The 13770-nt window shown below is 45.7% G+C and overlaps 1 protein-coding gene across 4 annotated transcripts in view; it reads right to left on the reverse strand.

Moving 5' to 3' along the window:
* Positions 1 to 3245: 3245 nt before the first annotated feature.
* LOC144602064 (proline-rich protein 5-like) overlaps positions 3246 to 13770 on the reverse strand; it is an 85078-nt gene continuing 74553 nt past the window's right edge. For 3 of the 4 annotated variants that reach the window (XM_078414749.1, XM_078414747.1, XM_078414750.1), the window contains one exon: positions 3246 to 4705. In XM_078414749.1, the coding sequence (XP_078270875.1) occupies positions 4332 to 4705 (374 nt within the window). In that variant the 3' untranslated portion in view covers positions 3246 to 4331. Of the gene's footprint in view, positions 4706 to 8269; positions 8405 to 13770 lie in introns of those variants that run through there. The other variant, XM_078414751.1, reaches the window with a different exon arrangement.

The following is a 13770-nucleotide window of genomic DNA, read 5'->3' on the forward strand; positions in this document are numbered from 1 at the left end:
GTCAGGATCGAACCTGAGTCTCCGGCGCTGCATTCGCTGTAAAGCAGCAACTCTACCGCTGCGCTACCGTGCCGCCCTGAGTCTGAGCAAAGCAGGAAATGCATCTTGATTTTTATGCAGAAAAGACATTGATTAAAATAATGTAGATATATATGGAATTATTTTCCTGCAAAAGATACAAATTTAATAATAAGTTTAAAAATCTGAAAAAAATTGGTGGAGCGGGAGCACGTGACCGCTGGCTGGCTGGGTGAGGTCACGTGGCCGCTGTCTGGGTGAGATCACGTGGCCGCTGGCTGGGTGAGGTCACGTGGGGCGCGGGGCGGTGACGTCACCTTGTCCCATATTTGGGAGTGAGGAAGTTGGCAACCCTAGCTGCAAGGGTTGCAACTGCACTAATAAGCCACGGTCTTGCATACTTCAGCTCACTGCACACGCTGCCACCGTGTCTCAAAGGACCAGCATTATTGTGGAAACCAATTTGAGTAAGGTGTGTCAGTGAGCAACATCAGTAAACGGTGAAACATCTTTCAGGCCAACCTGCTATTGAGGGCGTGCAGCGTAGGTTCACTAGGTTGATTCCCGGAATGGCGGGACTGTCGTATGTTGAAAGGCTGGAGCAATTAGGATTGTATACACTGGAATTTAGAAGGATGAGGGGGGATCTTATTGAAACATATAAGATAATTAGGGGATTGGACACATTAGAGGCAGGAAACATGTTCCCAATGTTGGGGGAGTCCAGAACAAGGGGCCACAGTTTAAGAATAAGGGGTAGGCCATTTAGAACGGAGATGAGGAAGATCTTTTTCAGTCAGAGAGTGGTGAAGGTGTGGAATTCTCTGCCTCAGAAGGCAGTAGAGGCCAGTTCGTTGGATGCTTTCAAGAGAGAGCTGGATAGAGCTCTTAAGGATAGCGGAGTGAGGGGGTATGGGGAGAAGGCAGGAACGGGGTACTGATTGAGAGTGATCAGCCATGATCGCATTGAATGGCGGTGCTGGCTCGAAGGGCTGAATGGCCTACTCCTGCACCTATTGTCTATTGTCTATTATTGAAATGATCTTGTGGGGTAGTGAATAGGTACCGATGTGTCCAAATAGTCTGCTGTAATAGCAATGCTACAGGGGAAATTGGGTTGGTGCATCTGGCAATATCTGCACTGATGCCTAATCAATTTAATTCATTGTAGAAAAGCAGTTTCAATCATACTTGCCTGTGAGGAGTTGAGATGAGGGAGAGAGGAAGAGAGAGGGAGGGAGGGAGGGAGGGGGAGAGAGAGAGAGAGGGAGGGGGAGAGAGAGAGGGAGGGGGAGAGAGAGAGGGAGAGGAGAGGGAGAGAGAGAGAGAGAGAGAGAGAGAGAGAGAGAGAGAGAGAGAGAGAGAGAGAGAGAGAGAGAGAGAGAGAGAGAGAGAGAGAGAGAGAGAGAGAGAGAGAGAGAGAGAGAGAGAGAGAGAGAGAGAGAGAGAGAGAGAGAGAGAGAGAGAGAGAGAGAGAGAGAGAGAGAGAGAGAGAGAGAGAACAAACAAATATAGGGATGATAGACACAAAATGCTGGAGGAACTCAGTGGGACAGGCAGCACTGGACAGAAGTAATGGGTGATATTTCAGATCGAGACCATTCCCCTTCTTCAGACTTGGAGCCAGGGGAAAGGGAAGCGAGAGATATAGACAATGATGTGGAGAGATATAGAACAAATGAATGAAAGTTATGCAAAAATGTAACGATGATAAAGGAAACAGGCCTTTGTTAGCTGTTTGCTATGTGAGAACGAGAAGCTGGTGCGGCTTGGGTGGGGGAAGGGATGGCTAGAGAGGGAATGTGGGGGTTACTTGAAGTGAGAGAAATCAATATTCATACCACTGGGCTGTAAGCTGCCCACGCAAAATATGAGATGCTGTTCCTCCGATTTGCATTTAGCCTCACTCTGACAATGGAGCAGGCCTAGGACAGAAAGATCAGTGTGGGAATGGAAAGGGGAATGAAAGTGTTTGGCAACCGGGAGATCAGATGGGTCCAGGCGGACTGAGCAAAGGTGTCTGCTCGCTCAGTCTGCGTACAGTGGATGAGGTTGGAGGAGGTGCAAGTGAACCTCTGCCTAACTTGAAAGGACTGTCGGGGTAGACATTGGCGAGTCTCCTCAACCTCATCTACTGTATCTATTGTTCAAGATGTGGACTCAAGCATTGGCCAGTACCTCAACAGTCCCTTCAGTTTAGTCGATTTTTAAACTGTCGTTTTTTAGAAAAGTTTTGAGAGGGCAAGGGGTAGATTTGTTAGCTAGTAGATGGGGTGGGTAAAATGAGTAGATTCCCCTCAATCGGTGACATTTCCAGGAGTGTGCAAGAGGGTGTGATCACTGCATGGCCTCACCTGATGCACAGTGCTTTACTCACAGTGAATGCTTAGTTTAGTTTAGTGATACAGTGTGGAAACAGGCCCTTCGGCCCACCAAGTCCGTGCTGACCAACGATCGGCCACACACTAGTTCTATCCCACACGCTCGGGACAATTAACAGAAGCCAATTCACCTTCAAATCTGCACGTCTTTGTAGGAAAACGGAGGACCGGGAGAAAATCCATGTGGTTCTAGGAAGAACGTACAAACGCTGTACAGACAACAGCCATAGTCAGGATCGAACCCGGGTCTCTGGCGCTGCAAGGCAGCAACTCAACCTCTGTGCTGCCCCAAATGCGAACCGATTCCACTCACAAATTGAACTGTGTGGAGTTTACAGTCCATCGGAGCCATTCGATTCATTGAAAGTGCTGCCATATTTTTCATATTCCCCTAACGGCATTGAAAAAGACCATTGAACCCATTGAATCGATGCCAGCTCCAGTGGGATCCCTTCAAGCCTCCACTTACTGCCTCACGTGCCCGTTAACTCCCCATTGATTCCACCGCCCAGGGGACATTTTCAGTGGCCAATGAAAGTACCAACGCAGGTCTTTGGGATGTGGGAGGAAACCCACATGGTCATGGGGAGAATGTGCAAACTCTACACACGGACAGGACCCCAGTCAGGATTGAACCCGAGCTGCTGAAGCTGTGAGCCGGAAGCTGCAGGGACCGCCCCACTGTATCCCCCCATGTAGCTTTCAGGGTGAATGTGAACCCACTCACCACATCGACGGCACCGTGTGGTATTGATGAATATGGGTGTATACAGCTCAGTCCTCTGATCGACTGTGGTGTTTAGTGCATGGAATGGGATCCGTTAATTTGTGTCTTCCTCTGCCACACATTTCAACATTTTCTCCACTGTAGATAAATCTACCGCAGGCCACTCACTGTCTGTAGCTCAACCTCTGTCTTTGAACTTGCCACTGATACAGGGAAGCTACAGTTCACTCTCTTTTAACCAAATGGTTCCACGGTTTATTTGTTACAATGAGAAAGAAGACCTGTTGGAGGTGAAATAACATTAATTTAAAAATAACTTTTGTATGTAGCCTGTGTCCAGTGGGCTTGGTGAAATGCCACCATTTGAAGACCCCCCTATTGAGAGGCAAATGAGCTGACTTTAAATTCTGGTGTGTTTTCACAAGGGCTTACAGTTGAGGAATTGTTCCAGAGGTCCCAGCACTCTCTTTGACTGATTGGTATTGGCTTTGCAACACTCGCACACATATCGCAGTTTGTTCTGCTTTCTCGGAAGTTACTACAAGGGTTTACACTGCTCCCTCGCCTGTCACGTGACACAAGATCATACAAACACATTTTGTAAAGGAAGAGGAAAATAAGGCATTTCATCACACAGAGAAGTGCAGTGAAAATCTTTATCTGAAAATGCTGCAGCTAACTTTGTTTTGAAAGACCAGTTGAAAATTACTTCAGCAATGTCTTCATAAAAGGCAGACTGGCAGTGAAATGAACTGATGGCATTTCTGGACAATTCTCCGTCATGAACCAGTGGTTTATAGAGAGACAGGGGAAGAACAGTCCAGTAGTTAATCAATGCTGCCATCATAGTGCAATCTTGGGTTTTAAAGTCGAGGACTTCTCTCAGTCTTAACTTTAGTGCAAACGTACTACTGCCAGATTGCTTCTTTGCCAGGGCATCCATTACAGAGTGTCCCGACTCAATAGCATACTCTGTCATCATTTCTGCTGGATCGGTTTTGTTTTCAGTTCTGAGATATATTCGGTTGTTACAGTAAAGGCTTGGGCGAGGCGAACAATTCTGTATACATGACCAGCTGGAATTAGACTTGCTGAGTGAGGGACAGCTCTTAAATTAATCCTATCATGGGATTCAGGCAGATCATGGAATTATTTCTTTCCACGAATACTAATGAAGTGTGTTAACCAAACAATGACCTTGTGATCTAGCCAAGGGCTGTACACTTCATGTCCGGAGCCTCCTCCAGCGAGACAGCCATGAACTCCGACTCAGCCTCCTGGATGTTGAGCTCACTGCAGTAGTGTCTGTGGTTAAGGTCGGGCTGCATCAGCAGGCATTTGTCTTCAGAGTCCGGCCCTTCTCTCATCCTGGGGTGCAGCATGGAACTCATGGCCAAAAGCTGGAGCTCCGTGGGTGCGTTGGCCACTGTGTGACGCCGTATGCTCCCACATCTCTCTAAGTAAGTCTCACCCTCCTGCTCAATTAAAGGAGTCAGCACAGTCTCATTCGATGCAGTTACTTCAGAACCATCGCCGAATGAATCAACTGCCTTTGATCTTGAACCTGCAAATCTTCGATCTAGAGGGGAAAATAATAGACATTAGTACGTGACAGTGGTGGACAGGTTATACAACAGCTTGGTTCCATTATCCAGCGAGCGTAAAGGTACCGTGCCACAGCTAGCTGAGCAACTGCCTTGCATTGCTGGAGGCCCAGATTCCATCCTGTCTTGGGCGCTGTCTAAGTGGAGTTTGCACGTTCTCCCTGTGAGGTTCCACTGGGGATTCTCACTTCACTTCATCGCACTTCCCATGACGCGTGCATGTTAATTGGTCACGATAATTTGCCCCTGGTATGTGGGTGAGTGGTGGAATCTGGGGGCAGCTGTTTGATATAGCTTTTAGGGCTAACGGAATCAAGGGATATGGGGAGAAAGCGGGAGTGGGGTACTGATTTTGGATGATCAGACATGATCATATTGAATGGTGGTACTGGCTTGAGGGGCCAAATGGCCTACTCCTGCACCTAGTTTCTATGGGAAAGTGGGAAGAATAAAAAAATATGGGATTAAGGTGAGATTATGCCAAAATGAGTGCTTGATGGTTGGGCCAGTGGGACAAAGGGTTTGTTTCCAGTCTCTATGACTCCAGGAAAAAATGGAATTTATTTTTTAACAGATCAGTAAATAAATAAACAGACATCAGTCAAAGTGGCCTTGAAGCTGTAGGGACTCAACGCAAAGCTTCCTGATCTTATACAGCAAGCAATGTTGTACCAGACGTCAGTCCCATCCACAAAATTGGCCACACTCTCAACCCTGTATTGATGGAGGTTGTGCTGTAGGTTGGGGAGGTCCAGTGTATGGTTTCTACAGCCTTCTCCACACCCAAGTGCCTTGTAAATCTTTTCCAGACAGTCAGGAGAAAAGCATCATCATTGCACAACTCCCTGAACTCCTGTTGTACTCCTGACGTTCTCCTGGATGTCCTTCATCCCAATCCTGATCCTACGTGCTGCCTCGGATCTGTCTCCAGGATAAGACTGGATACGTTCATAAACTAAATTCATAAGTTATAGGAGTAGAATTAGGCCAATTAACCCATCATTATGTGGGTGAGGGCATAGGAAATCAAAATGGAAAGGAAGGCAAACATCACACTGGACCTCCCCAACCTGTATTATCTCAAGATAATGTTCATTTTGGGGGAGTTCCTGTGTACAGGCTCTGCAACTTTTTTCATCATCTATCCTTGTAAGCTTTTCCAGACAGAGAAGGTTCCCAGGCACATGGACAAGAAGGCTACAAAGGCCTTTACAGACTCTAAAGGCTGGCTATTTGTCCCCACCAGGCACCTTTTGTCCCCACCAGGCAGGGATCCGATGGACCAAATGGCCTTTTTCTGTGTCATGATAAGATTAATTTTAATATAAGTAGCAAATAGTTAAGTACAAATTTTAAAATGTCATTTTCAGTCATTTAATATTGTGTTATCTTTAGTTCATGGACAGTAATTAAAAATGCTTCCTTATCCAATAAACCGATCTTCATTGGGATTAAGAAAATCGCTTCCAAATATATCAAGGGATAGTGTGGAAATGACAGGCCAGAATTTCAGAGTGCCTTTAATTGGATGTTAAGCTGCAAATGTTCTCACCTTTATGCCTAAACGCACAGTCATAGAGTCAGACAGGACGGTAAAAGACACCATCTGTACTGATCAAGAAGCACCCATTTACATTAATCCTACACTAATTCCTTTTTATTCTCCATCATATTCCCATCAATGCCCCCAGATTCTTCAGTATATACCAGGTAGCAGGGACAATTTACAGTAACCAATTAACATACCTAACTGACGCATCTTTGGGATGCGGGAGGAAACCAGAACGCCCGGGGAAACCAAAGCGGTCACTGGGAGAACGTGCACACTCAACACAGACAACTCCCAATTGAACACAAGTGCCTGGCGAGTTCAATGCCGCACAAGGTCCTGTCGGTTGTGGCTGTTCATCAGCTGTTGTGTGTCAGACAAAACTATCCACATCACCGCGGCAGATGAAGAGCTCAGCTTTCCTTTCAGTGCTGCAAACGTACGTCGCAAAAGATTATTAACAGGCAGGAACTCAAGACAGGAGAACAGAGGTACGGCTTGAGATAAAATACTATGAAGCTCTTCAGGCAGGAGGGGAGAGGCCGAAGGCAGGGATAGAACAGACTAACAGAGACATGAGTCGGGGTAGAGACACCTCAGTCCGTGGGTTCATTGCTGCATCCCAAGGCTCGTGTGCAGTGGAGGTGTACACGCTGACTTGAGTTTGATAATAAAGGGGTAACTTTTTTACACAAAGGGTAGAAGGTGTATGGAACGACTTGCCAGAGGAGGGAGTTGCGGAAGGGACTTTTGCAACGATTAAGAAAGAATTAGACAGGTACATGGATAGGACAGGTTTAGAGGAATATGGGCCAAACACAGGCAGGTGGGACTAGTGTAGATGGGACATGTTGGTCAATGCGGGCAAGTTGGGCCAAAGGGCCTGTTTCCACGCCTGTTTCCATGACTCTAATAAGCCAGACAGCAGAGTTGTATGTAGAAACAAGGAACTGCATATGCTGGTTTACACAGGACACAAAATGCTGGAGTAATTCAGCAAGTCAGGCAGCATCTCTGGAGAACAGATGCTGTTGACTAACTGATGACTTTTCGGGTCGGGACCCTTCTCCAGTTTGAAGAAGGGTCCCAACCCGAAATGTCACATATCGACATTCTCCAGAAATGCTGCTTGACCCGCAGAGTTTACATCAGACACTGGGTGTGACTGGAACTGATTGTGAGGAGATCAGTGTCGGGGCAAGGCCAAGGGATATAAGCTGCTGAATCCTCAACTCACCCACTTGTCAGAGTAAGGAATAAGTGACGTTTCTCATTGAAGTTGTTTGGGACAGGGCAAACTTCCTGCCCACTGAATTATACCATGGGACCTTTAACAGGCAAATGCATGTACCAGATGGGCGGGCATTCAGTATAACATCCTCTGTAACAGCTGGCACTTGTGACTATTCCACCCAGCCTGAACACAGCTTTGAAATAGCAGCCACAGTTACATACTGCATTCCCCGGGCCTGACCCTACAATCCACTGACCCTGGGGCAGGTGTGCTATTAACTGAGCCAAACTGACACGCGAGTGTGGAATGTTCAAGAGGTGAAAGAATGCACTCTTGGCAACTGATCTGCCAGGGTCGAAGGTCAGGATCGAACCAAAAGCTGAGGTTGCACAAGATCAGATTTGCCTGAACGATCACTCAGGGAAGTCTATGACATGAGAGACAGAGGAACGCATATGAACCAAAAGAAATAGATTCTACATGCGTTGTGGCGATACGTAGGAATTTCCTTAATCGGTGGCATGACAAATGGATGATATTAATGGAAGTTAACACTTTAGTCTAATAGACTTTTAGACTTTAGACTTTTGAGACGCAGCGCAGAAACAGGCCCTTCGACCCGCTGAGCCCATGCCATCCAGCGAGCACCCCATACACTAACACAATCCTACACACTGAGGACAATTTTACAACTTACAAAAGCCAATTAACCTACAGACCTGTACGTCCTTGCAGTGTGGGGGGAAACAGGAGCACCCGGAGAAAACCCACGCAGTCACAAGGAGAATGTACAAACTCCGTACAGACAGCACCCGTAGTCAAGATTGAATCCGGGTCTCTGGCGCTGTGAGGCAGCAACTCTACCGCTGCACCACTGGGGCACCACTGGGCCTACAGAAAGATAGCAAGGAAAGAACTTGCATTTACATTGTGCCTATCACATCTTCAGGATGTCTTAAAGCCTTTTGTAGACCTTTGTCAACCTTTGTTACAGCCTCATGCAAAAGTCAAATACCTTTGAGATGTAGTCACTGTAAGACCAACTGTAAGTCTCATGAGTAATCAATGAGTAATCAAAGAGATAATGACTTGAGCACCTGCTAGATAGTTGGAGAAAGAGTGGCAGACATACCGCTTTGCTTTCCATTTACCAGGAAGAGCAGACAGAGTCCCCATTCAGCGCAGTGCCCTATCCGACAACACAGCAGTCCCTCAGCGATGCATCAGGCTATATGCTCTTTATTGGGAGTGAAACGTCTAGCTTCTGCCTCAGAAGTGAATGTGAAACCACTGGATGTTGGATGTAGCCAGGGACCTTTGGATGCCAAGGAGATGGTGGGGAGAATGGAGAAGGTGGCGAATAGCTGACAAAGCTGGGTCCTTGAGAAACCGCGGCATGGACAGAGAGGGGAAACTGTTGAAGCAAATAAGGTGACAATGGGAGTGGTGAATCAAGGGAAGCTGGAGGGGGAGAGAGGGCAAAGCAGCAAAAGAGGACAATGGATGTGATTCGTGGGGCGACAGCATGGAGTGATTGCACAGAGGGTGGTTGCGGAGAAGAGAGGCAAACAGAGTCTTTAATTGGAAAGGTGCTGGGAGTAAGAGTGGGGATTGTTCAGCCAGTGGTTGTCCGAGGCGACATGGTCTTTAGCCGAATGCAGACACCAAGAGATAACATTTGGGGAATGAATGTGCCGTAAGGAAGGTGATGAGCAAATGATTATTGGAGATGTTCTACCATGGGGAAGGCAGGTGAGGTGATGGTTGTTGAGAGGAAGCAGTGATGGGAAAGGGGAGTGGGCGGGTGTGGTGCGCTCAATACCTGAACATGAATATCCAACCAGCCAGTCACGGGGGATCAAGGAGCTTGGCACAAGAGTGTGCACCTGATCAGAATATGCCTGCAATGGATGTCATGCGAATCCTTTGCCAGACTGAGAACTCAGTGGCATCACTCATTCAGGGTAGAAAGCAGTCTACAGCTGGCTCTGACGCTTGCCAATTGTACTCACATCCTCCTGTATGGCGTGCGTTGAGTTTACATTCCTGAACCTCTTCCTGCATGGCTGCTCGTGAAATTCGATACCCAAATTTAGTTGACCTCTCTAACAGTTCGGAGTGCTTGCCTACCTACTGACCTGGAGGAAATGAGAGCAAACCCATGTGGTCATGGGAGAACGTGCAAACTCCAAACAGGAGGTTCAGGATTACGGAAGAGGTCTGGATACACAAACCTCATCCCTCAGCTTGCAACCCTCATATTATTAAATTGCAAACATGGTTAACAGTGGGTGATGGAATTAAATAAGTACATCTTTCTCCACCATTAGGGGCTACATCGTTGCAGCTGCTTAATCTTTAAGCCCAAGAGGACTGTATTTGCTTTGAAATTATTTAGGAAGATGTCCTGATTGTCTGGAACACATTTCAGACACTGTTTCTTGGGAATGGGAGCCTACCAAGTCTGCACTGATTGTAATTTACACTAACCCCATACTAATTTCATTTTCATTACCTGCAGATTCTCATCACCCTTCTCCGAATCTATCGCTCATCCACACGCAAGGGACAATTTACGGTGGACAATTAACCTACCACCCTGCACGTCTTCGGGACATGAGAAGAAACGAGCACCCGGGGGAAACCCATGCAGTCAAAGGGGGACCACACAAACTCCACACAGATAGCACCAGTGCTCAGGATTGAACCCGGGTCACTTGAACGTGAAGCAGATGTGCCATGATACTGCCCAATTATTGTGCATTAATTGAACCTGCCTCTGCCAACATTTTAAGCACTAACCGCAGACACAGTTGGCCCATGAGTCCTTTTGAGGACCAAAGTTATGCCATTGTTTGTCAGCTTGTGATTGAGAGAATACAGATGAAGTCTTACGCCTGGAGGGTCAATGTTTATGATCTGGATGAGCTCTGACAGCCTCAGTTAAAGCAGATCGTGATTCCAGGGTATGTGATTACGTTAGCTGTCACTGTCTTTACTTGTGGGTACACGGCCCATGCCAGGAGCTTTTTTATGGAGGAGATGGGGCTGGCTTCCAAAGTACGAGAATGATAAATGGCACAGGATCAGAACAATGCAAACAGCACCATCACATTAGGCTGTGTGATAGTCGTAACAATAAAGAGCTTATCATTTTACTAAAAAATTATCAGTTGTTTGTTTAGATTCCAAAGTCCAAGATTACTGTTAACGATATCTGTAGGCCAAACTGTTAACTCATTTGCATAGCAACATAGCTTTCCTTGTTATTATAACACAGGCTGGTGATTGTTTCAGCAAACAGCAGATCCTAACCTCAAGAGACATCTGGGATGAGGGAAGTAAATCGGCATCAGTGCATAAAAAGGATCAAAAGATAGAAGTAATGATTAGTCAGATATATTCGCCCACATGAAATGGCGTCAATATTTGAAAATATTTGCATCTCAGAATCCAGATAATACAGTGTAAAATATGAAAGAATCTACATTTAGTCATAATCATACAGCATGGAAACAGGCCCTTCGGCCCAACTTACTCATGTCGACCAAGATGCCCCATCTATGTGCTTTCTAAACTAAAGAGGCTGAAGTGAAGGCAAGTTATCAGGGCTAACATCTGATGAAAAAAAAGCTTAATATTATCCGTTATAGATTCCTTTTGACACCAATTCCCTTCCTTCTTTACCGCAAAACGTTTTCTAATTTTAAAAATCCCTATTAAGTTGCCCTAAAGCTTTCTGATTTCCAGAGACAAAAAACCTGGAGCCTTGGGGCGGCACGGTGGTGCAGTGGTAGAGTTGCTGCCTTACAGCACCAGAGACCTGGGTACGATCCTGACTGCTGAGTTTGTATGGAGTTTGTACATCCTCCTCGTGACCTGCGTGGGTTTTCTCCAGGAGCTCCGGTTTCCTCCCACTCTCCAAAGACGTACAGGTTTGTAGGTTAATTGGATTGGTATAATTGTAAATTGTCCCTAGTGTGTAGGATAGTGTTAGGGTGCGGGGATCGCTGTTTTGTGCAGACTCGGTGGGCCAAAGGGTCTGTTTCGCGCTGTATCTCTAAACTAAACCAAACTAAACTCAACTAAACACAACTAAACTAAACCAAAACTAAACAAAACAGTGACTGCCTTGTGAAGATTTTGGTTATGTTGTTCTGATCCTGGATCATTTGTTATGTTGTGTCTTGAAAAATTACTTTGATCAATTTCCAGATTGATTTGTTCCAATCTGGAAATATTCTCTATCCACATTCCAGTGATAACCCATAAATCAATCGGATTCCATGATTAGATTTCTGTATCTAACTCACTCAGGGAGATGCCAGTGATAAATCACTGGATTAAAACATTGCAAAAGTCTTGTGATGCTACAAGACTTGGCTTGAACCTCACTTCTAGCAATTGACTCACTCCATTTCACCAGCTGATAATAGGGTTACTGTTATAAAATAGTGGGATTAATTTTCAGATTGGACAAAAAAAAGGCTTTTAGGGAAAGGCATGTGGGCCACCCAGTAAACGTTTTTAAAATTTGGAAGCAGCTTGGTGTACAGTGCATTCAGAAAGTATTCAGACCCCATCACTTTTTCCACATTTTGCTACGTTATAGCCTTATTTTAAAATGGATTAAATTCTTTTTTTTTATCATCAACCTACACACAATACTCCAGAATAAAAAAAAACAAAAACAGGTGTTTAGAAATGTTTGTAAGGTAATTAAAAAGAAATAACTGAAATATCACATTTACATAAGTATTCAGACCCTTTGCTCTGACACTCAAAATTGAGCTTATGTTCATCCTGTTTCCATTGATTATCCTTGAGATGTTTCTACAACTTGATTGGAGTCCACCAGTGGTAAATTAAATTGATTGGACATGATTTGGAAAGGCATACACCTGTTTGTATAAGGTCTCACAGTTAGCAGTGCATGTCAGAGCAAAAACCAAGCCATGAAGACGAAGGAATTGTCTGTAGACCTGAGACAGGATTATATTGAGACACAGATCTGGGGAAGGGCATAGAACAATTTCTGCAGCTTTGCAGGTCCCGAAGAGCACAGTGGCCTCTGTCATTCTTAAATGGAAGAACTTTGGAACCACCAGGACTCTTCATAGAGCTGGCCGCCCGGCCAAACTGAGCAATCGGGGGAGAAGAGCCTTGGTCAGGGAGGTGACCAAGAACCCAATGGTCACTCTGACAGAGCTCCAGAGTTCCTCTGTGAAAATGGGAGAACCTTCCAGAAGGACAACTATATCTGCAGCACTCCACCAATCAGGCCTTCATGGTAGAGTGGTCAGACGGAAGCCACTCCTCAGTAAAAGGCACATGATAGCCCGCTTGGAGTTTGCCAAGAGGCACCTCAGACCATGAGAAACAAGATTCTCTGGTCTGATGAAACCAAGATTGAACTCTTTGGCCTGAATGCCTAGTGGCACTGATCATCACCTGACCAATACCATACCTATGGTGAAGCATCATGCTGTGGGGATGTTTTTCAGCGGCAGGAACTGGGAGACTAGTCAGGATCGAGGGAAAGATGAACGGAGCAAAGTACAGAGAGATCCTTGATGAAAACCTGCACCAGAGCGTTCTGGACCTCAGACTGGGGTGGAGGTTCACCTTCCAATAAGACAAAGACCCTCAGCACACAGCCAAGACAACGCAAGAGTGGTTTCGTGACAAGTCTGTGAATGTCCTTGAGTGGCCCAGCCAGAGCCCGGACTTGAACCCAATCGAACATCTCTGGAGGGACCTGAAAATAGCTATGCATCGATGCTCCCCATCCAACCTGACAGAGCTTGAGAAGATCTGCAGAGAAGAATGGGGCAAATTACCCAAATACAGGTGTGCCAAGCTTGTAGCGTCATACCCGAGAAGATTTGAGGCTGTAATCGCTGCCAAAGGTGCCTCAACAAAGTACTGAGTAAAGGGTCTGATTACTTATGTAAATGTGATATTTCAGTTTTTTCTTTTTAATAACTTTGCAAAAAATTTTAAACACCTGTTTTCACTTTTTAATTATGGGATATTCTGTGTAGATTGATGATAACAAAAATATAATTTAATCCATTTGAAAATAAGGCTGCAATGTAGCAAAATGTGGAAAAAGTGAAGGGGTCTGAATACTTTCTGAATGCAGTGTAAATAAGGAAGGGAATGGGAATGAAATTTTAGGCCAGTGTGTCAATGATACAACAAAATTGGGGGGGGGGACAGTATTTAATGCACATGGGTGCAGGAACTGTGAGAGT

This window comes from Rhinoraja longicauda, chromosome 18 (assembly GCF_053455715.1).
Source record: "Rhinoraja longicauda isolate Sanriku21f chromosome 18, sRhiLon1.1, whole genome shotgun sequence".
Taxonomy (NCBI): domain Eukaryota; kingdom Metazoa; phylum Chordata; class Chondrichthyes; order Rajiformes; family Arhynchobatidae; genus Rhinoraja; species Rhinoraja longicauda.